This window comes from Cornus florida, unplaced genomic scaffold, assembly GCF_030987335.1.
Source record: "Cornus florida cultivar Cherokee Brave unplaced genomic scaffold, ASM3098733v1 CherokeeBrave_3.0.0_Hap2_Chr05, whole genome shotgun sequence".
Taxonomy (NCBI): Eukaryota; Viridiplantae; Streptophyta; class Magnoliopsida; order Cornales; family Cornaceae; genus Cornus; species Cornus florida.
Window position 1 is genome coordinate 111062011 of NW_026775575.1, and position 23832 is coordinate 111085842.

Consider the following 23832-nt stretch of genomic DNA (forward strand, 5'->3'; position numbering starts at 1 on the left):
TAGCTGTGTGTTTGTGTGTGGGAATAGGGCCACGTGGCACGCGGTGGGGGCGACCGACCGGCAGATCCGTGTGGTTGCGGCGTTAATGTGTCTAACGGCGGTTAAGACGGCTCCTTGCCCCTAAAAACGGAAAATAAGTCCGACGGCAGAGCTGTGGGGCATATTCCGCCTTCTCGCCGTCTCAGCCGGATCAATCACTCCCCCTACCAAACAACTTTTGAACCGCTCACACTCATTCAATTAACCCCACCTCTTACTTTCTCTCTCCAGGCTTGACGTAACTCTATTATAAATGCGACACGTGTTTCGGTGATATGAAAGAGCACTTGAAAGCATATCTAGCCACATCTTGGAACACCCAAATTTGGTCGTTGACGTGGTGACACATGATTTGGATTGACAGTGCAACACTCGTCGTACCTGTAGGTGTGAATGAATCACAAAACTAGTACAGCTACAGCGTTTACCATGGGTTGAACAAATTAAAGTTTATAATCCTCCCCCTTTAATAGTCTTAATTTAAATGCTATTTAATGACTTCAAAATCTAAAATTGTTTTTCTCAAATCAAATTTAATTCACGTTAAACAATTTATTTACTGATTAAGTACCCTCTCCAGCACACGGTTTATATATTTTTTATTAATAATTTATAAATTAATCATGTTGACCAAATTAAGTATAAGTTATATTTTAATAACAAAAATATAATCAGGTTTTAATTGAGCTAAAAATACTAGACACTTTTATTATGCTGGTTAAAAATTGAAAAAATGATTCTTAATATGAAAATTAACTAACCAATCAATTCAAGAGATAAAAAAGGGTTTTTTTATTTACTTAAATTCCTTCATTTTGTATGAATTTTGATATCAATTTCTTTTTCAAAACAATAAGAGATTAATTTTATTTTTAAATTTTTCTGTAAGTCAACAAATGATCAATTATTGAGTTTTAATGTAAAACATTTGAATGGTGATATGAAGAACATATGAAGAACAGATACCAACGAAAGAATCAAAAGGCTTGCCTGAATTGACAATAGTTAGTAGCATCGTGACGGCTGATAGCAACGGCAATTCAAATTAGAGAGAAAACAAATGGGGTTTTATTGTGATTAGGGTAGGTTGGTAGAAATTAGATTAAGGATAGTTTTGGAAATTTTTAAAAGAATTACTTTTACTTTTTACTATATTTAGTGCATGAAGTCTAAAAAAAAAGGAACAATCTCTAATATTGTTAATAAAGAGACTAATATCAAAACTCATACAAAAAAACCTGATAAAAAATCAATAAATAGTTTCGATATGACGTTATGTAAAACACACGGTATAATTTATATCTATTGTTTATTTTGTTTCAAAACATGATTAAAATCAATTTGATCCAATTCAACCCGTACAAATTGAATTTGTATTTTTAGATTCACGGTTTGATTACTGATTGATAAATAAAAAAGCCGTAATCCATATATGGGTTAACATATTAGAGTTTTAAAAATCCGATCTGATTCGTTAATGGATTCGGTCAAATTTATAAATATATATTATTATTTTTGTTCTTTTAAGTTTTATTAACTTTGAACCTTACTAATCTTTTTTTTTTTTGTTTTTTTTTATTTATAAATTGCACTCACACCCTGATGAGGTTTGGGTCAACATCACTCAGCGGACTATAAACGCATTAATTTATACTGACACCCGTAAGATTTCAAAAGTCATCATACATACCTCTTTTACCCCAAAAAAATAACTATTTTAATCTTTGACTTAGTCAACAAATATAAAAAAAAAAATTATAAATTACAAATATAACCTTGTAAACTAAATTTTGAAGAACCAAAATAACCTTCTCTTTAACTCACCGTACCCTCTCTCTAATCACACCATACCCTTTCTGTTTCTCTCTTCCATAACACCACCCACCACCATACCCTATTTGTCTCTCTCATCATAAGCACCACCACCACCATACCTTCTCTGTCTCTCTCATCAGAAACACCACCACTACCATCGCTCTCCAATTAGAGGCAAAATCCCTCTGCGAAAACGACGAGACCGTACACAACCACACACACACACACATACTCTTCGATGACGATGGCGATCGAGACGTCCTCAATGCGTTAACGCTTCAGATCGGGGAGCGAATGGGAAATTCCTTTAGACGGCTCGCCGTCAGGGATGTCGGCTAGCGAATCACTCACCATCGCCTCCACCACCCGACTACCACTGCTCTTCACGCGTGTTTTACGTGTTTGATTTGAGGTCGAATCAAGGAGCTCCCCGATTTAAAGTGTTGTGTGGTGGTAGCGGTGTGCGGTGGTTGTGGTGGTGGGTCTATGATGGCGGGGGTGGTTATGGTGTTGTGGTTGTAGGGGTGGTTGCGGAGGTGGGTCGGTGGTTGCGGCAATGGGTGCTCCGGTTTAGGGTTGCGGCATGGTGTAGTGGTGGTGGGTGTGACTGTGTGAGGTTTTACAGGGTCAAGGTTAGCGTTATTTTTGTCATTTAACAGGTTCAGGGGTAAATATGACTTTTAAAACCTCAAGAGTTGTCAATTTAAACTATAAGAGTAAACCTCAAGAGTTGTCAATGTAAACTATAATGCTACGTTTGGTATGCAGGAATGGAATGGAATGGAATGCAAGTGGGAATGGAATGGAATGGTCATTCTCATTCTATTGTTTGGTTGTAAATATGAAATGTGTAGGAATGGAATGATAATAACTATTCTAGTGTTTGGTTCGACCAATTTAAAATTTAGAATGGAATAAATTTCTAATTGAATTCTCCAAAATATCCTTCTTAGTAACAAATAAATTAAATTAACAAAATGATATTCTGTAATAATTTTTTAAAAATAAATGGTGGCAGTAGCGGTGGTGGATGGTGGAAAACGGTAGTAGTATATGTGGTGGTGTTGGAAGGCGGCGGTGGTGGCAATGGTGGAAATTGGTAGCAGCAGTGGTGGTGGAAGGTGGCTATGGTGTTGGTGGAAGGCGATGGCAGTAGTGTGGTGGTTGTGGTGGAAGGAGATAATGGTGTGACTATGGTGGTGGTGGAAAGCAGTGGAAGTGGCGGCGGTAGTGGTGGTGGAAGATGGTGACGGTGGTGGTGGTGGTGGAAGATGGTGACAGTGGTGGTGGTGGTGGAAGGCGGCGGCGGTGGTGGTGAAATGTGGTGGCGATAGCGGTGGTGGAAAGTGGTGGTGGTGGTGGTGACGGAAGGTGGTAGAAGGCAATGGCGGTGGTGGAAGGCAATAGCGGCGGCGTTGGTGGTTGTTGAAGGCGGCGGTAGTGGCGGTGGCGGTGGTGGTGAAAGGCGGCGGTGGCGGTAGTGAAAAGCGGCAACAATGGTATAGGGTTATGGCTGTGGCGGCGGTAGTGAAAGGCGGTAGCATTGGTGGTGGTGGCAGTGGTGAAAGACGTTGGCGGCGGTAGTGGTGGAAGGTGGTGAAAGGCAATGGCATTGGTGGTGGAGGTAGCGGTTGTGAAAGGCGGTGGCAGCGGTAGCGGTTGTGAAAGGCAGTGGCGGCAGTGGTGGTGGAAAGTGGTGGGCGATGGTGAAAGTCGGTGGTGGTGGAAGGCAATGGCGGCGGTGGTGGTGGAAAGGTGGAGATGATTGTGGTGGAAGGTAATGGTGATTTTTAGACTTAGAATATGAGGATGTTTTGGGAAGTCGATTTTTTAAAATAAATTACTTGGAAATGGAATGGTCATTTCATAGTTTTAGTTGTGTGGAATGAATTTTCATTCTAATAGAATAGTCATTCCCATTTTAAATTACATACTAAATAAAAGAATGATTAGAATGGACATTTCATTTTATTTTATTTTTGCACCCCATATATAGCAAGAGTAATGCTGTACAAGACCCCTCTCGTAATGAACTTTTCTTGAATCAATGAATTAACTAACTCATTGGACTTTTACAAATCCCAATAAACTATTTCACTCAAGTGATTAAATAAGACCGTTCATAACTTATTGTGGTAGTAGTCAAAGATACATTAAATGGATGCAAATCAAATTGTTAGTACTACTTACTAAAAAGAGAAAAAGAAATCAAAGATGTACGAGTATTAAATAATTTACTTTTTTTATAAATTTAATAATTAAATGTGAAAACCGTTAGTACTATTTACTAAAAAGAAAAAAGAAAATCAAAGCCTTTCAAAAATAAAATAAAAATAAATCAAAGCCTTTCGCTGAAGGTTCGGACTTTTGAGTTGGGTTTCGATTGGCCATGTTCCACCCCTGCCATATTAGTATAAATATCATATGTTTTCTTGCCATCCAAACGGACCCAACTCAAGTAGAGTTTCAACATGCATTCCAACTTCCAACCGTTGAAAACTTTTTCCCGGAAAATTCAAGGTAAACTCAAACTTCGACTCACAATCCGACCGATATACAATCACACCTACCACCCCGTTTCGCAGAAAATCCTATCTTGGCTAGTCCCTGTTCGGGATTATCAGCAAGAAAGAGAACTAAAATTTGATGATTCCACCTGCAGAGACAATCACAACATTGTCGTGCCGCTGCGCAATTCAGATGAACACTCCACCTCCACGGACAGCGACGCTCTCAGAGTTCAAGACCTCCTCAAGGTTCAAGGGAACAAATCAATGGATGAGATTGACCGAGCTCTTGATCAATGTGGGATATCTCTGTCTGAGGATTTAGTTCTGAATGTGCTTCGACGGCATCGATCTGATTGGAAAATTGCCTATAAATTCTTCAACTGGGTTTCTAGAGGACTAAATGGAAGTGGGTATTCACCTGGGACTGGTGTCTACAATGAAATTCTGGACATTCTAGGCCGAATGAAGCGGTTCGAGGAACTGACCCAAGTGTTCGACGAAATGTCTAAGAAAAAAGGTGTCATAAATGAGAGGTCATATGGGATTGTGCTTAATAGATATGCCGCGGCACATAAGATAGAAGAAGCAACTCAACTTTTCTATAGGAGGAAAGAGTTTGGTCTCGAGCTTGATTTGATTGCATTTCAGACACTTTTGATGTCCTTGTGTAGGTACAAACATGTTGAAGCTGCAGAGTTTTTGTTCCACTCTAAGCAGAGTGAGTTTCGCCACAATATAAAGACGATGAACATCATTCTCAATGGATGGTGCGTATGGGGTAGCTTAAGTGAGGCAAAACGGTTTTGGAATGATATAATCACGTCCAAGTGCAAGCCGGATCGTTTTACATATGGGATTTTCATTAACTCACTGAGCAAGGCAGGGAAATTGAGCACCGCAGTGAGGTTGTTTCAAGCAATGTGGGAGAAGGATTGCAACCCTGATGTTGTGATCTGCAACTGCATCATTGATGGCTTGTGTTTCAAGAAGAGGATTCCCGAGGCTCTTGAAATCTTTCGCGAAATGAATGAGAGATATTGTCTTCCTGATGCTGCCACTTACAATTCCCTTATCAAGCACCTATGCAACATCCGGCGGATGGAGAAGGTCTATGAGCTTTTAGATGAAATGGAACAGAAAAAAGGAAGCTGTTTGCCAAATGCTAGGACTTATGGTTACCTGTTGAAATCCGCAAAGAAGCCAGAGGAAGTTGCTGAGATTTTGGAGAGGATGGAGAGAAATGGATGTAAGATGACAGGTGACACCTACAATTTGATCCTAAGGTTGTTTATGGATTGGAATAATCAAGAAAGAGTAATGTCTGCTTGGGTTGAAATGGAGAGGAATGGGTTGGGACCTGATCAACGATCTTACACGATTATGATTCATGGGCTTTACGACAAGGAAAGAATAGAGGATGCAATGTGTTATTTCAATGAGATGACATCAAAGGGAATGGTGCCGGAGCCTAGAACCAAACTATTAGTGAATGCCATAAACATCAAGTTGAAGGAAAAAGAGAGTGAATTGAAGAATGGAGGAACAATTAACACCGACGATAGGCTTTCAAGTAAAAGGGGAAAGAAGAATAGGCAGGCTAGGTAATGGTTGCTTCACTTTTTAAAGTTTTACGCATGAAATAGTTCAAATTCTTCATGAGAAATGAAGAAAATGGTGTGCGCGCGCTTTCTTTCTTTTCCTGTTTCCTTTCCTTCTTAGGTATTGCATGAGCACTTGAGAGCAATTACAGTTGAGCTACAGCCTACATTGCCTATTAAGGCACGGAGGGTTGTGGTAGTTAAAAAGCTTTGTGTCACTGGACTACCGGGATGTAGTATGTCATTGATCGGATCTGGTAGAGAAACAGACATTTACATGTGTGTGTGTTATATACGAACGCATTTTGTCTCAATCTCTATATGTGCGCGCGCAAGCGTGTAGAACCAAGAAGAAATGAAGAGACATTGGAAATAGGAGCACCATATTGCAAGATTAGATAGATTGCACTTTGATACTAATAATATATTACACCTGAGTTGGAAGTATATCCTATTAGATAGTACTTATATATTACGTCGACTACCGGGCGCACCATGCACCCGATTCATCAGATCAGATGCCCGTGCATGTACAACACCTCGGATGAACGTGAACACCGGATGCACCCAATATCTAATTCCTAACATAGGTACCACTTCAGAGGTTTAAGAACAGTAACGCTACAATTGGATACTACTTAAAAGACCAAAGGAAACGAATAAATGTTGAGTTGTTGAAACACTCGCTCACAATAAAAAAATTGTTGTTGAAACAATCCAAATCCCTCACATCCTGTTGTCTTGCTCTTCCACTTGATTTTCTCAGAAAACAAGCACTTAAAAGAAATCATATATAAAAAGACACAACATTGATAATTTTCTTTAATGTTTCTCATAATTGATAAGAACAACTTTTTCGAGTCAAAAACTTCAGAATAAAATAAAACGTCTTTGGAGAGGTTATTGCACAATTGATCTTACAAGGCCCTTATCATAGTTAGATATCCAGTGCTTCATATTCATGTAAAGGATCCAGCCCTATGTATTGTTTTAGTTCCGGTGGATTTTTGAGAGCCTATTCTATTACAGACATGTGAAGTATAAATTCACAAATTCTGTCACCTGTAAGGTCCCTATAGTTTTATGTTAAGTCAGAAGTTAAAATCTCTCTGCAGTCATTACTGCAGGTTGCGATTCAGAATGCTTTCCTGCGAGGTATGGACCCCTTTGAACAGCTTCATGCAACTGCAGACACAAGGGAGAAGAATACCCACATATCAGTAGTAGTTTGTACACAATTTTTCTCAAGAGATTGACATAACAGACAAGCCCATAATAACGGGAGGAAGAGTTTGCTTGTGACCATAGATTTCATGCATTGCGGCATATATGAGCCCTCAAACACATCGTGTCGGACAAACTTGAATGGACATGTTTTCAAGCATTGTCACGTGATTTGATCCCTCCAAATCATAATTATACATAAAAGTAGATTTGGATTTAAGGAATAATTGCAGGTTAATTAGCACAAAGCATCGAACACCCTTTAACTGGTAAAAAATAGAACTGATAAAATGTTTGATTTTACTGGAATCACACCTTTGCAGCTATTCCACCAAGTGCGGGATCACTGCTTAGTTTACTTGACATAAAGGCCTTGCGGATTGCCTGGCAACATTTATGTCTAGCTTCCATACCTGAAAAATTATCACAATTCACAAAATTGATATAGACAATATAACAACATAGTTGAAAGTTAAATTATAATAAAACAAAAAAGGAAACATTAGATATAAAAAAACACATAAATAAAATAAGAAAAATTTAGAAACCATCAGTGAGATTTAATATCAACGCAAGCAAGGCTAATGAATGCAAATTAACTAGTTCATTATTATTATTATTATTTTTAACTACTCCCTTCAAATTATCTAGTTTATTAGGTTATGGACGGAGGTCTTTCTCCATAAACATGTACGAAATCCAGAAGTTTAATTGCATGCCTTGTTTGATACACCAATGCCTAATAGTTTAGGTACAGCAGAAGATTGGAAAATATTTCGGCTTCTCCATACGAACAATAACCACACTGCAAAATTATATTTTCCTTTTTACTCCTCTTTTTTTTATATAAAAAAAAAAAAAAAAATTAAAAAAATCGTGTACACCACATTTGTATAACACTTGCTAATTATGAAACAAAATAAAGTTTGTTGAACATTCTAGAAAATAGCATGAACATATTTTAATGTGGCGGTTAATATGAAGACTGCTTGTTTCTCATGAAGGGTTTGAGTCTGTTAATAGAGATTGAGAAGTCAAAACTTTATCACACATATTGGATATTATAAATGATAATTTCAGTAAAAGGTGCTCATTAATTCCTTATATCTAGAAAGGGATCTCCCATTTTATTTAACCACCAAAGGTTCAAATCAGTAGTCATTTGTAACATCAGGACCCGTTCTCCATTTTGTATGTGTTTTGCAGTATATCAACAAATAGGTTATAAAGCGTGCTGGTGATAAACACATGCATGCAAGATGATGATTGGATGATAACGAGAAATTGGTGACAGTAAAACAGACCTATCTTGGTGGTTTCAGTATATGTATCAGTCACTATACTTAGTATCTCCTCTCTCGAGCAAATCTCCATCAGGAACCATGACCGAGCCACCAATCCTGTGATTAATCTATAACCCTGTAATATTTGCATGGAAATGCCATACCAGATCTTTAGGACAGAGTACAACTAGCAACATCAAAACCAAAACACAGAATAGATCTAAATTAAACAATCTTATGGAGGTATAGTTACTCTGGCCAGTGGGTTAAAGTAAAGAAATGTTTATCTTGATATTTTTAATCCTCAGTAAATGTATTTTTCTGTGAGCTTCAGCATTTTAGTCCTTTTCTATAAGGCTATAGCAAGTGAAAGCAACAAGTTCTTTCACAAATAGAACGAGAGCATGTAAAGCTGGGTGTAGTGCTAAAAACTCAGGCTGCCAAGCATCAGAAAGCAGGTTCGAGCCTGAGGACCACCACTACTTTTACTAAATAAAACCAAAATTTTGGTTTGTGCCTAGTCCACTTCTTTAATCATTTTGAATCAATGAGGATCAACATAATACGTAATAGTTTTATTGCCAAAAAAGGAACAAATAATTTGAGAACTGCTGTTGCCAAAACAAGATTGGCTACTAGCCTACTAATCAAAGCAACAAACAACTATGAAAACATATGGAACAACTATTCACGACGACACTTGTTTGATAAAAGTCAATGCTACATTGGTGATAGCTGCAGTCAATGATTTACATATATATAGATAGACAGATATATACATCAATAACTATAAAGTCTATTACTTTGTATAAATGGTAAAACCTGAGTCTACCAGGCGTGAGAACAAATTTAAGCCAGATATAAAACATTTTGTGCAAATTATGCTTCTAAAATCATCTTCCTAGGTTGACTCTTAAAAGAGGATTTTTTACCATGATGACTACTTTAGTTTCCGTGGACAATTAGTGCAAGAATATTAACAAAGTTGGAAGCTATAAAAAGTATGGGGAGGAATGGTTGTAAAAGGAGTCCAAGTTTCTTCTGATTTCATGTCTCTCTGGAAAAAAGAAGGCATATTCTTGAAAATTCACGGAATTATTGTTGAATGTCAATTCACATAGTTCACCTAGCATCCTATTTGACAAATGGAGGAGATTCTTTCCACAAAGAGAATCATTGAAGGAACTTCCCAAGGAGATAAAATAATAAACAAAAAGTTAAACTCCATGACTTCTTCCAAATAATATAATTAACACATAAGGGTATTCCTGTACAATCTTGACTATTGATCACGCCCATAACAAATGGAGTGAAGAAGAAAGACATAATATGCTGGTAAATCCAGAAATTTATGTTCGATAAAGAGTTGCTATGTAGTATTATATATGGAAAAGCTGACTGGAAAGATCACTCCAACTTATTAGTAAGAAAAGGGAAACAGAAGTGGGAAGATCTTCTGTGTGTGGTGTGTGTGTGAGAGAGAGAGAGGGGGGGGCAAAGAAACAATTACCCAAAAATAGAAGAAAAAAGAAACGGTGATTCATTTGCTGTTACCCTAACTGAATAAGTACAAGAAGTCTCTCTTACTTACCAAAAAAAACTAAGTACAAGAGGAGCCTCAGAAAAGAAAGAATTACAAAAGTATTTTCGAGCATAAGCTTTCAGAAATGAAAGCTACTCTGTAAGCTGTGCAAGTAAGATTCTCACCGCCACACGAATTTCTGAATCTTGTTGAAGTACTGATGGAATGAGGCCCTACAAAATCAGCAACAACTGAGTTAACTTTCGTACAATTCCAAAGGGCAGGCAAGTGAAGTGACAAGGTACACAAACAAATGAACTTTGTACTCCCAAAAAAATAAATAAAAACCAGAGAATTAGCAGACAGTTTCAGTGCTTCATAAAACCTAGTTGTATGCAAGACACATGTACACCACAAAAATTCTGAAAAGCAAAATCAGAAAGTGGGTAATAAAAAAAAAAAAATCATTGTTACTGGACATAAAATAAAAAACCAAAGCTCCTCCAATTTAGTAATAGGAAAACAGACAGAGAAGTTACCAAAATAAAACAAGAATAATGACAAATAACGAAAAGGTTAATCAACTGACTGCTGGTGTTAGCTTTGAAGTCTTGGATGCTGTCTCATATATCAAGCGCCTAAGGCTTTCTTCTGTGTCACCATTCAGCAGTATGTTGTTTTCTGATCGAGTTTCTCCACAAATGTTTCCAAGAGCATGCAAAGCAGCCTATGTTTATAAATGAACAGCCACGTCAGATCAGAATAACAGTATATAGGACACAGCAGTATCAGGCTGAGTATTTGTAATATTAAAAAGGTTTTGTAAGACAACTTGTCATCCTATTACAAGTCACAATGTTGTGGATACACCATGCTCTCCACTATTTCTATGCCGAGTGTGATCAAACACTTTTGGTTGCTTTTCTTCCCCTTGGAAAAGGTCTATATTGGTACAAATGCATGAGCAGTTCAATTAAAAGGTCCACAGAAGGGTACAATTCAAGATGGCTACACAATCCATGCAACTAGGTTCTACAGTCTTAGCACCCACCAGAAAGTAGGCAAATTAAAAATAGGGTAAAAGAGACTGTAAATTCTTGACAAATGTCTTCTTATCGACAATATCGGTAGTAGTGTTGCTTCTTCTTCTTATTCCCCACCTTTTTCTCAAACCAAAAAAATTTCTTATTTTGCAGCAATTAGGATTTTAAATTACACAAAAGGGCAAAGGCAAGAAACCAAGCTGAAAGAATGTAGAGGGCCTTGTCATCTTCCAACACTTCAAAGCAAAGCACAACAGCATGACACAACTTGTTGCCAAACTGAAGTTGGTGTAAATTATTTAGGAAAAGAACATACAAGAGTTCTTCTAGACCTATGAGAGCCCGATAACTCATCCAGGTTATGGATGAAGAGAGAATTATTATACATATTGTTTTCTTCGTTACTTTTTGATACGCAAGGGGTCAATATTACACATTTCCATAAACTGCCAAGGCATAAAATCAATCATGAGGGCGAGTCGGGCAACTGGACGAGTACAATGACAGTTTTGGTCATGTCTAATGAAATACTGAGATTCTAGCAAAACTGAAGATTGAATACAGCAGTGGCTGCAGCAACAGCTGTTCCAAATAAAGATGGTAAGAATGCTATCTAGGTGTCATTTATAAATTTAGTTGATAGACTCCTTTGGAGAGGAGTCTAGTTGATAGAGTTATACATTTATAAATTTTTGTATCAAGGTCTTTGAAGAGTGTTTCAACATTCTAACCTTTTTGGTTGTGGGGGTTCTAGGCTGAGGGCAAGGATTATTTCTTACTTCTTTTGCAGTTTCTTGTATACAATGTAATTTGTGTGTATAGAAAATGAGCCATTTTTGCCAGTTTATTTAATTGCTTTTAAACACACACACACACACACAGATCCGAGAAATGTTTCCTTTGATGGGGTCTGCCAGTTTTCTTATAATTGACTGAAAGTTAGAGAATACAATGATAAAATTAAACTAAAAAAGAGCGAGAGAGAGAAGATCTCACCAACTGTCTACCATGTCCTTGACGAACAAAAGCAGCATCAACAACATGTCTAGCAGCAGGTGGTGCACTTGAGAGTAACAATGCTGCTCCTTGGATTGCTAGAAGCATCGTAACACAGGAGAATACGATTTGGAGAAATAAAAAGGAAAAAAAAATAAAAAATGAGCTGAGGGTTCTTGGAAACAAACAAGTCTTTAGCAAAGACAGTTGTTAAACTGCTAAAGGCCTCAAAACATATACAGAATAAGTATGAAAGGATAACACAATTTGATATGATCCACATAATTATTATACTGTAACATTCAGTCACAAGAATTTATTGTCATGTTAGATGACGAAGTGTAAAGAGAATGAAAAAAATAAATAAATAAAGATGTTTCAACTTATGGCAGTTATTTCATTAGCATACAGCATTCAGGGGCATACTTACATGATCCAATCTGGCCCAATGCTTCAAGTGCGGATTCACATTCATCTGCATCTTGACTTTTCAATAACCCGAGCCTTCCATCGATGGCTGAAATAACAGCTTTAACACCTAAAATCCAGAAACAATATTAGTACAGTCACAAACCACCTCTAGCCTCTAGGCCATTTAAGAGAAACAAATAACATATTGTTCATAAATAATAATATTTGCCAGTGAAGCTTCTAGTATCATAGATATTGCACTAGCTTTTTATATTATCGTCTACTAAACCATGCTTGCAGAAGAAAACATTTGCATGCAGACAAGTAACACTAGGATATTAACCTGGTGCAGTCGCTGGCATCCCAAGAAGTCAACCATTTTGCTCACCTGTGAAGACTTATCATGCACTTTCATGGAAAGCGGAGCAACTCTAGCACAATTTTTCATAATCCAGATTAATTTTGAACAAAATGGGATCACAAATGAAACATTAAAGAAGATAACAATAGTATCATTCACTCTATATCGGAACTACTGAACTAGTTATATTAGTTTGGAGGTTCAGTGGGCTCTAAGCAAATTTTTTATTTCACAACATAGTATGTAAATATTACTGTAAATATCCAAGTTAATGGAGATTCTTCAGCAATTCATTATATCACAATTATACAGCTATTGCTAAAACCACAGTATCATCCTTTGCTTTGACTAGAAAAGTATATTAAGATTAAGCAACAGCTATATCATGGATGCCATAACCAAAAAACTACCATGAGTTTGCACCTTATACTAAGCAAAAACTAATTATGCAAGCAATCATCAAGAATCGTTGGTGTTTAGCAAATTTTTGTGGAATGCAATTTCCAGACAGAAAGATGTAATGTCAATATCAAAGGGGTAACCAAAGACAATATAAGCAAAGTTGCATTTCTAAAGACAATAAATCTCAACGGCATCAAGAACTTCAGGAGTTAAGCAGAGGCCTTACTAGATTCATCAATGAACATATAAGTATTCTCCTTGGAGAGAAGCCTTCCACTAATCGTCATTGCTCTTGATCTTATAATCGATTCCACTGATGCATTGCTACCAAGGTCCAAAGATATGCAAGCAATCAACTTCTAAGGCATGAAGGGAGTAAAGATGAAAAAATGCGGAAAAGATGAAAAAATGCAGAGGTAATGATTCAGTAAATTACCTGATCATAGAACTAAGTAATTGAAGAAGGGTGGTTCTTGACAAGAACTCTGTACTGTGCGGAATTTCTGCCAACTTCATCAACAAGACATACCAAAAAGAAAATTAAAGAAGTATAAATTGAAACATAAACCTTTATTTTTTTTGATAAGTAAAAAATATATTAGAAAAACGTTCAAAAGGGGAACGCGTCCCTAATATGAAACATAAACTTAGGTAATAATTGTGAGAAAACCAAAATGAACCAAAGAGCGAGAAGTTAAATGGAGTAACATGCTTTTACTCTAATCTTTATTTTGAAGTGATTGATGCATTTTGGTATAGCGTACCAAGAACAAAGAAATTATAGTACTATCAAATCCAGAGACATGATAATCCCCCTTGAACAAATTGAAAATGCAGTATGTGAAGTGCCAATGTAGTTCAGAGTAAAGAGAATATATTTTGTTAACTGAAAGTATCATAAAAGAGTTTATGCATATGAAAGATTGCAACTATTAGTAGAGAGAGAGAGAGAGAGAGAGAGAGAGAGGGAGGGAGGGAGGGAGGGAGGGAGAAAGAGGAATTCAATGAAATGTAAGTTTAATCAGTGCCGAACCTCATAAAAGAGCTCCAAAACACTCAAAGTAACAAGTGCATCACTCGCATTGCTAACTTCTGTCTCTAATAAACTAAGAAGATTTGAATTGTAAATCGTCGACGCCACAGCAGTAGAAATAGAGAATAGCTTCACCAACAAAGCCAAAATTCGTACTCGTCCCTAAAAACATATTCGAAGGGTAAGAAGCCAGTAGTGAAAACATTGAAAAACAGTTTGAAATCATAGACAGCAGGCATGATCATAACATAGCTCATTGAGATTTACAAAAGAGTTATTGTAGCAAGAATTGGTAGGCACAAAATTATAGTGGTCTTCAGCCATTATGACACGGGGAAGATAGGTTTTAATTGAGAAACCTCAGAGACCAAACCAAAGGTTGTTTACATTCAACATAGATACAAAAGGCTAAAACAGCAACCAGAAATGCTATTTAAATAACACCACTGTGGGCTGTGGGTATGTTTCTCATACATTTTTATCTACTTGGTCAAAACTTCAAATAACCAGGATCCCCCCACCCCCTCCCACCTAAGGATATAACCATGATGTTGTTCCTCAGTAAATTTGATATTGTCAACAGTAACACAGGACCAAAAATAAAGACAATTTCAAGAAAACCATTAATATGAACACCTCATTCTGCCTAAATTTAACAAATTTTACAGAATATAAATTACCATACCAATGATGAGCATCGTGCCACCAAATTTCTGAGGTGAGTGGTTTCATTGCTATTAGCTGGGAAGATGATCTCCTGCGTAAAATTTGCATGAAAAACTGAAAAAATTTATATTCAGTAGAAAATGGTCATTTTATTCATAGCACATGAAAGAAAATATGATCGCACAGAGGAAACAAGTACTTACCATGCCCTTTGAAGAGCCAGCCAAATTCTTAATCGCATCCATTGATGCGGTGGCGACTCGTTCATCGCTAAAAAACAAAATGCATTTCACGAGAACTGTATAGGACATAACACATAGGGAGCAAAACAAAAGGATGCCATAAAGCTAACTTCAAATGCAGGGATAGCTCTAGGTTAATCACATTTCACTCTGAAACTTAAAGCCTAACCATAATTATTAATTTAAAAATATTAAAACTAATTAAACTTATTTAGGGGGGGAAAAAAAACAATAGTCAAACTTTCCAAGAAGATACAGCTGGCACAAAGCTTTCTGCAGTTCAACCCTGATTTTGAGCCCTTAAAATTTTAGGAGTAACAGAGGGTTGCAAAAGCCTGTATTGTTAACTAGAACATAGACCTGGATCATAAGAAGGTGTTTTAAGGACATGTAAATCTTCTTAAGACAGACATCCTCTACCTTCTTGGTAATTTGGGTCGATCAGAGATGGGGAATATTTTTAGAGAGAGCATACTTATTTTAGCTTTTTAAAACCTTTTGGACTCAATGCTAATAATAGAGCTGAAGTAAATGACCTTCTCGCTGAGTATTATGAAGGCAAGGAAGGGGAATTGCTCTAACATTTTGGTGTTAGGTGAAATCGCAATGTTATTAGATGGATTATATATGGCATGGAAATCCTTTGAGTCAGTTGAACTTGGCATATTAAACAATCTTCCAATTTTTTTGAGAAGTTTGCTCAGTTTCATTCCAAGATCAACCTACTTCTCTCTTTTGAAGATTTTAGGAAATTAATTTAATTGCCTCTATTAGAAATTAGACTATGTTCCATCATCATGCCAACTAGGATATTCCAAGTCAACCCGAGCCATGAAGCCTCTGCGAGACATGTGGAAGACAAATTCACAAAATATCATGCACCTCACTTGTATTCCAAAATTGAAATTACTCGATATAAATCTCAAAAAAAATTTTTATTGCAAAACCCTATACGAACTTTCTCATCCAGCTTCTAGATACAAAGTGGTGGAAATATGAAACTATAATTTTTTTTTTTTTTTTACCAGTAAGGCACACACACTCACATCCAAGTAAGAGGTGGCAAGAGATAAACACCTAGCTTCTACATACAAGGTAGTGATATCAGGTACAACTCAGATGGGGCATAACCAAAGATGAAAGAAATAAATTTTCTACTAGAAAATAATCTCTGACATCCCATAAACAGGAACACGGTACATAATTTAAAAGACTGAATCTCCATCAGTTAATCTAAAAAGGTTCTAACAAGAATTTTGGCTTCAAACATCAATATTAGGTGTCTGGAACAGCAATGAAAGGGCTACCCAATATACAAGGCCCCCACTATTACGGGATCTGGGGAAGGTCATGCGAGGCTGTTTTCAGTTTCAAACCCATGAGAGGTGTCTGGCACAGCAATCTCAAAACAAACTGAAAGACAATGCAGATGAAGCCTGAAGGTTCCCAAACCAAAAAAAGGATGGTAATACGATAGCATATAACAATGGCATTGTTGTTCAGGGAGAGGCTGAATTTATAGCATATATCAGTAACAGTTTGATGCTATACATCAAAATAGTTACTCTAATGGTCATAAATGAAACAAATCAATACCAGAAAAAATATAACCACGTTACATATATCGTAGAACTAGGCTGACTTGAACTCTATGAGTTGCAGTCGATCATGCAAAAGACAGATAGCGTAATTTACTCAAAATAACTACTCTGGTTCCTAACATTGTACATAGATTATACTTGCATTACTTCCCTTCAATTCAACTAATCCATTCAGATGACTCCTTAATGACATTTCACATCTTTACATTGGCTTTGGCCTTAATTCTTTCCAGAACCAAAGAGTAAATGACGTCAACAGAACAGCTTATCACAAGTGAGCAGAAACACAATTTATTAGAGAAAAAAATGAAAGCAAAATGCAAAACTGTAAAGGAATGGTTGGTGGCTTACCCATCAATGAGGCAATTAAGCATAAGTGGATATAGATCATAATCTTGAACTAGCTGCACCGCAACATCAGTATCATTCTCCAGGAGGCAAGAAACCTGCAGAAGTAATTATAATGTCAAAATCAGTTCAAGTAACTTCTGGTGCATTCATAAATTAAAAAGAAAAAAACTAACTTTGCTGGTGTTTAACTATCAATTACATGACTTCCAAAAGTATGGCAAATCAACAAGCAGTTAAAAACACTAAACACCATATTCCTGCATTTATTTTCCAACAAATAACCCGAGCAGTATTCATTTGTACTGAAAACAACACTAAGCAAATTCAAGATCAATATGCCGATTTTGAACTACAATGAAGTTTGTAGAGAGATGGATCACATCCTTTTTAGTTGGTTACAGCGCTCTTTTTTGCTGGTATTCCAAGCAATTCATAAGTATGCTTTTTGCTAACATAGGGATTCCTCCAACCCTTCCGGAAAAACAAAAAAGGCACATAAAATAAAAAATAAAAATTGGAACCAGCAGAAAATCTCAGCAGGCACATGTTAAATAATCTATTATTTAAAGAATGAATGAAAGATGCCACTGAAAATTAAATGAAAGATGCCACTGAAAAATTAAGTTAAAACTTGCAAGCAATTACTACCAGAGAACAAGTGCCAATAATATCAACTTCTTCAGAAAGTGAGTGATAAAACTGAAAAGGTCATAAATGTACATACTGTTTTGCAAGCTAAACATCTGACTCTTTGAGAATCTGCCCCAAGACCACCAACTACGAAAGGCTGAAAAACAACAAAAATAGCCCAATTAAATACTTGTTAACACATCACAATGAGCAAGCATAGCCCAAATCATAAGAGCAACAAAACTTTTCAAGATAATAAATACAAGAAAATTCAACAAGTGCAAGAGCAAGCAGTTAATGAAGAATAAATTATTCTACAATTATATAATATCTTACTGATCTTGTAGGAGAAGGTATTTTAAGAGGGAAAAAAAACAGTTGGCACACGTGCATTCTAATGTAAAATTAAACAAGAAGCTGGTTTGATACAGGCAATTGGTAGGAAAGCATATATATGTGATTGTGAACCGTCCTGACATTGCATTTGCAGTTGAGTTGTTATTCACTTCATACAAAATCTACGGCATCATCATTGAGATTGTCAAATCTTGGAGTACCTCAGGGGAACTCCAAGGAAATGGTGGAATGATAATGCCTTCTAATTCTCTGGATGCTGTAGTTTATGGTTATGAGATCAATTACTGAACATTGTAATTTTGTTAGTGGAATTTGGTGATGTTGAAGAACAAGCAGCAAGGTATTGCTGAAATTGAATACAGGGCTCCGCCTTAAACAACTTGTGAGATGATTCAGGCAAAATAACTAATGTCATGAGATGGAGGTCACTAACAATACAGATACACCCCATGAGGATGTCTTGTCATAATCGAGCTGCTGTTTATATTGTTTCCAATTCATTATTTTGTGAGAGAAATTAAGCAAATAGAGGTAGATTGTTATTTGTTAAAAAAATGGCGACTGGGAAAAACGATTTTCATCCCCTACTATGTCTGAAGTCCAGTCACATGTTTACTGAAGTTTTTGGAAAAAGTTGATAAATATCTATGCTCCTCCTACTTGAGCGGGAGTGTCAAGAGTAATATTCTTATTAAGGGTATAACTGTAATTCTACTCTCTATTAATGATAATAACATATCATAGAAACTGACCGAGAAAAGAACCATGTTCACTCTCTTTGTCCGTCTTCCCGATCTCTCTCTCTTTTCTATTTTCTCAAGGTTCTAAATGCTAAGAACAGATGTATCGTATAAATGGTATGAAAAAGTGTGGTCCAGAACTACACGCTTTATAGTTGAGATGTGATGTTTGTAATAGATAAAATATAAATAAATAAATAAAATCAATCACCAGGAACTAAAGCAACCTAGAATAAGCAATTCCATCATCGTCCTTGCCCTTTTCCCAGAAGAAAGGGATCAACAACATGAATTCTTTTTTTCCACTCTATTCTATTATATGCCATGTCTCCTCTAATATTTATTATTTTTATTCTTTTGTCATTAATAACTTCTTTCCATGTTCATTTTGATCAACCTCATTGTCTCTTACCTTATATGAAAACTAATCTTATCTTTCCTTTCTTACAGACGCACTATTGTCCATATCATCTAAGCCTTTGTCACTAATAGGCGCTATTCTTAATCTCTCCCTCACACTTTTTTGTAAATTTAGATTTTCTAGTCAGAAATGAGCTATTGCTTTCCCATGATACAAACCAGATCAAATAGTACATTCTAATATATTTTCTAAGGTTGCGTTTTAAATTCATAACTCATAAGTTGTAAAGTGTATCCCACTCAATGTTTCCCAAAAGATTTTTGCATAAAGCAGATAACCACCTTCCTAAATGCTAATTCCAATTCCTGAGCACTATTACCCTCAAATATAACAAATGTAGTGTTCTCCCCCACAAAGAGGTACAAATGGTAAAAAAGATTCACAGATGAAAATAATACTCAAAAGTGAAATGGAATCAGATTACAGAAATGCTGCTACCAGTGATCCTAATGCATAGTAGTATTGTGGAATCACAAAGCATCCAAGAAACTTTGCTTAGATTAATTATTGAAGAAGAAATGTAGGGAAATTAGACTAGACGAGTACCCCCAACAGTTCAGGGAGAACTTTTTCTTTCCTCCAGCAATTAGGCTGATTGTAACACAAATACAGCAAGAGAACACAAATATTAAATGCAGGATCCCTTAACTAAATATCCATAAAGGTTTTAGACATGTAACTGAAGTGGGTCTCGTTTTTTCTCAGATTAAGTCTGCCTGCATGTGGGTATATATTTATTTATGCATATAGCTATATATCCACAGAAAGAACAATTAGCTAAAGGAAGTACGGTGTTGAGAATTTTATAGCTATGGTTGTCCTTTCAATTGGGGTCCCTCAATGTTAGCAAGCTCACTTTGTCCAGTAAAAATATATGAACATTTTCAATGTACAATTGTAAGATAAGATGCAAAACATTAATTATTGCCAATAAACAGATTCATTGTTGTAACTTGAAAACAGGCATGAAAACAGGACATGCGCATGGATGTGATTTTAGTTGTCCATTGAAAAGAAGAAGGGAAAAAAAGTACCATGTATTGTGGGATGAGGGAGGCCCCATATCTAGTTCTAAATATCCTTTCTAGACAAGCAACCAAATCATTTTCAAGGCCAGGCACATCTGCTTTGGTTTGTAAAGCACTGCGAGCAAAAACAATGAATAATGAAGCTGACCAAGCAAAATTTACAAAACAATATTTGATTTGAAGGTGAACTCTACCAAATAGGAAACAAAATCTGAAAAAGAAAAAGAATAAATGGAACCCTATGTTGTCTACATAAAAATCACCCAAATGATAATTACACACCATCCATATATACCAGTATAAACTTGCAGAATATACAAATATATATGTGTGTGTGTGTGTGTGTGTGTGTACATATGAATATAAATTCATAAAGAGAGAGACTCACTTAATGATGACAGGAAGAGGGAAACGATCAAGGAAGTCCTTCGCTGAAGAGTCGGACTGAAAACCTGAAATTAGAAGGACGATGATGACAAAAAAAAAAAAAACAAATATATATATATATATAAAGCGGTGAATGAAAAGTTAAGCGGAGTTAGTGAGAGAAAACCCTGAAGAATGGGTTTACCGGAATGGTATGCAAAGTCTGAAGCAGCCTCCACTAACTCGGCGGTGCTCGCATATGAGAATTCTTCTTCCATGACTCACAAGGGAAGTTTAGAGAGAGAGAGAGAGTGTGTATCAAAACGCTGAATATATGAAGAAAAATATAAAGCGTTTCGAATGTTCCTCGCTACTAAACTCATATATAAAAAGCATTTGTTTACTCATTTTTTATTATTTTTTTCAGGTAAATACTCATTTTCTATTTTTCCTTTCCCTGTTTGACAAGAAATGAGTATTTTCAATATATATATATACTATACATATTAAAACGCATAACGCTGCTAAAAATTTGTTGGAATTAAATTATTAAATATTTGAAAATTAAGAATTGAAATAAACGAGTGCAATGCTAGAGAAATTATGCGTCCTTCTTTTGTAATTATGGAAATAATATTTTTTCAAAAAAAAATTGAAAACGAAAAATAATACAAAAACTCCTATTATTTCAATTAGTTATAATTAAATGTTTGTTTTCAAAAAAATTATAAAAAATTATTTTTTAAGAACAATTTTATATTATTTAGATTTTTGAAAACTATTTTTGAAGTTACAAACTAAGCCTTAATTGATATTTCACTTTTACAGCATTTGACTTACGAAATTATACTTTTGAAGTGAAATTTTGAAAAAAGAAAATGTATAAGTGATATTGACCATTTCATTATTAATAATAAAAGAAAAAGAGAGAGTATATTGGCAAGTGTATAATAATAATAATAAGAAATAAAATGTGAAAATTTCTCTTTTTCTTAATTGTATGATATGGGCGTCAGCCCAGGCCTGCAAGCAAAGCAGAGGTTAAGTTGTGGGCCAACAGGCAAATGTAGGTTGTCCCGAAACCCATACATTGGGCCAAGCCCAGATTTAGAACAGCTGGCAAAACGAAAAAGGTCAATTACCAGCTCACACGTCTCGCACTCTTCTTGCTACTTGTCCAGTTCTAGTTCAATCTAGTAAAACAAAAACAACACGTCACACACACACAGACATCTAACAAACTCATAATTATCTTCCACCGACAGACCTTCCAAAACCGGGTGTTTGGACAATTTGCCTTTACCATATTTCTCCACGCACACAAATATATCTGTATAATAATGTGTTTATATATTTCGTTATCTATATGTGCAGAGTTGGGCCCAGCCCAATACTTGCAAGAATAGGGAAGGCCGCGTGCAAATTCATTTCCGTACAAGGGTAGGGCACTCTTGCGTGTGGTCCCAAGTCCCAACCCGGAAATGGTGCACCATTGATTTGTTGTGCTGCCAAACATAAACAGATCGCACGGCTTACTCCAACCTAGACTCTGGACAAGCCCATCATTACAAATCTTGGCAACTTCCTACTTTCCACACATTAGAGATGGTTACGAAAACCGATTTCAGCATTTGGATGATGACTAAATCGTTTTGGACTGGAGGTGAAGGTGATATATATCTCAATGCCACTGCAATGGCAAAGTTCATGCTTTTTCAAAAGAAAATGACAAACATTTCATTACATAGTCCAGGCGTTTATCATCTAGAGCTAAAAATAAAAATGACGAGACGACATACAAATTTAGGTTTATTGGCCACCTTCAATCATGTTAAGGATAGAGGGACTAAAACACGGACACATCTGTTTGAAGCGCTCTACTAATTAGGTCACTGAATAATCTTATATGTTAAAATCATTTAAAACATTACTTTTTCGCATACCTTTTGCTACAATATTAATAATACTGTTAAACCCTAGCAAAATTAGGATTTGTTGGAGTCAGCTTGGTTCGATTTAGTGAGACTGTGGTATACACCCCCAACTGGGTAGGAATTAATAATACACGTAAACCTTAAGAACAGCTCTAGCGGTTAAGATTTTAACGATTTTGGGCCTAAACAAACGATTTGGGAAGTCCAGTGGGGTCCATATTGTGGTCCAGAATTTTTGAGTCGTGGAATCCGTCGCCAAAAACATCAACCTAGATATCTTCCGCAGACCCACCTGCTTTTTTATTTTTTTTTTTTAAAACCCAAATCACTTAGGGCGTGTTTAGTTGGAAAAAATTTCCATAAAGCAATTTTTGGGGTTTTTTTAATCTTTCTTTCTTTCTTCCTTTCTTTTTTTTTCCCCTTAACACAAATGAACCAAAGGGCTGTTAAGGAATTATTTGGCTGACACCAACAGTGTTATAAAAGTTTTTTGGACCAAAAAATATAAAATTGTATTTTTTTTCTTTAATATTAACATTATAGTCATTTCAGGCACTATTTAGTTTGACCCAAACAGTGCCTTAACGGCTCTATTGGTCCAAAATTTTATGTTTTTTACATTTCATTTTTGTTTTTCCCTAACGAAATGAAATTTATTTTAAACAACGATTTTTTAAAATATATATATATTTGCCTTTATTTTCACCTAAGAAGCACAGATTCTTTCCTGAGGTCGTTGTGGCAGTATCGAACACGTGTTCAGTCTCAATGCTCTTAGGATATGCACAGACATGTGTTCGATACTGCAGAGAAGTATCTGATTTTTTAAAATAAATTTTAAATTTTCAGATACGGATGGGATACGCGGTATACTTTTCGGATACGACTTTGATACACTAAGGACATTTTTCAAATGTTTTTTTTTTTAAATACTAATGCAAATCAGCCCTTTTTTTTTTTTCTCATACTATGAATAGTTTAAGAGCATCTCCAATAGTATGTTAAAATGTTATTTTGTGTAAAATATACACTGTCACGTAGTATGTAAAGATACATTGTCACATTACTAATGTGTAAAATTATTGTATATTTTATACAACTTTTTTACACAACCACATTAACATATTTCAATTTTCCTCCCTCTTTCTCATTTCCATTAATGAATCAACAATATATTAACTTGACATATGTAGGGTCCTAACATGACACGTGGTTAGTTGTTATTGGCAAATATATTTTTACACAAAATAATGGCTGAG

The 23832-nt window shown here is 35.9% G+C and overlaps 2 protein-coding genes across 2 annotated transcripts; one reads left to right on the forward strand and one right to left on the reverse strand.

Annotated features, from left to right (window-relative positions):
- Nucleotides 1-3949: 3949 nt before the first annotated feature.
- LOC132308572 (putative pentatricopeptide repeat-containing protein At3g15200) lies at nt 3950-6604 on the forward strand. Its single transcript, XM_059806690.1, has one exon. It carries the CDS (start codon nt 4326-4328, stop codon nt 5967-5969), a length of 1644 nt encoding a protein of 547 aa, XP_059662673.1. The 5' UTR covers nt 3950-4325; the 3' UTR covers nt 5970-6604.
- A 150-nt stretch (nt 6605-6754) lies between these two features.
- LOC132308573 (uncharacterized) lies at nt 6755-20995 on the reverse strand. Its single transcript, XM_059806691.1, has 17 exons — nt 20845-20995; nt 20662-20725; nt 20280-20388; nt 17822-17884; nt 17098-17192; nt 15107-15173; nt 14923-14994; nt 14238-14399; nt 13641-13714; nt 13431-13528; nt 12461-12568; nt 12031-12128; nt 10581-10718; nt 10177-10224; nt 8491-8605; nt 7502-7599; nt 6755-7147 (listed from the first exon to the last, which is right to left on the reverse strand). The coding sequence occupies exons 1-17, from the start codon at nt 20915-20917 to the stop codon at nt 7061-7063; spliced, it is 1569 nt and encodes a 522-aa protein (XP_059662674.1). The 5' UTR covers nt 20918-20995; the 3' UTR covers nt 6755-7060.
- Between the last annotated feature and the right edge of the window lie 2837 nt (nt 20996-23832).

What these genes read in the sequence shown, in the direction of transcription:
- LOC132308572 (XM_059806690.1), top strand. Translation starts at nt 4,326, where the DNA reads ATGCATTCCAACTTCCAACCGTTGAAAACTTTTTCCCGGAAAATTCAA.
- LOC132308573 (XM_059806691.1), bottom strand. Translation starts at nt 20,917, where the DNA reads ATGGAAGAAGAATTCTCATATGCGAGCACCGCCGAGTTAGTGGAGGCT. An exon ending in GATGTTTAGCTTGCAAAACA is followed by an intron (nt 17,193 to 17,821) that starts GTATGTACATTT and finishes TTACTTCTGCAG; the next exon opens with GTTTCTTGCCTCCTGGAGAA. An exon ending in TACTGAAACCACCAAGATAG is followed by an intron (nt 7,600 to 8,490) that starts GTCTGTTTTACT and finishes ATAATTTTTCAG; the next exon opens with GTATGGAAGCTAGACATAAA.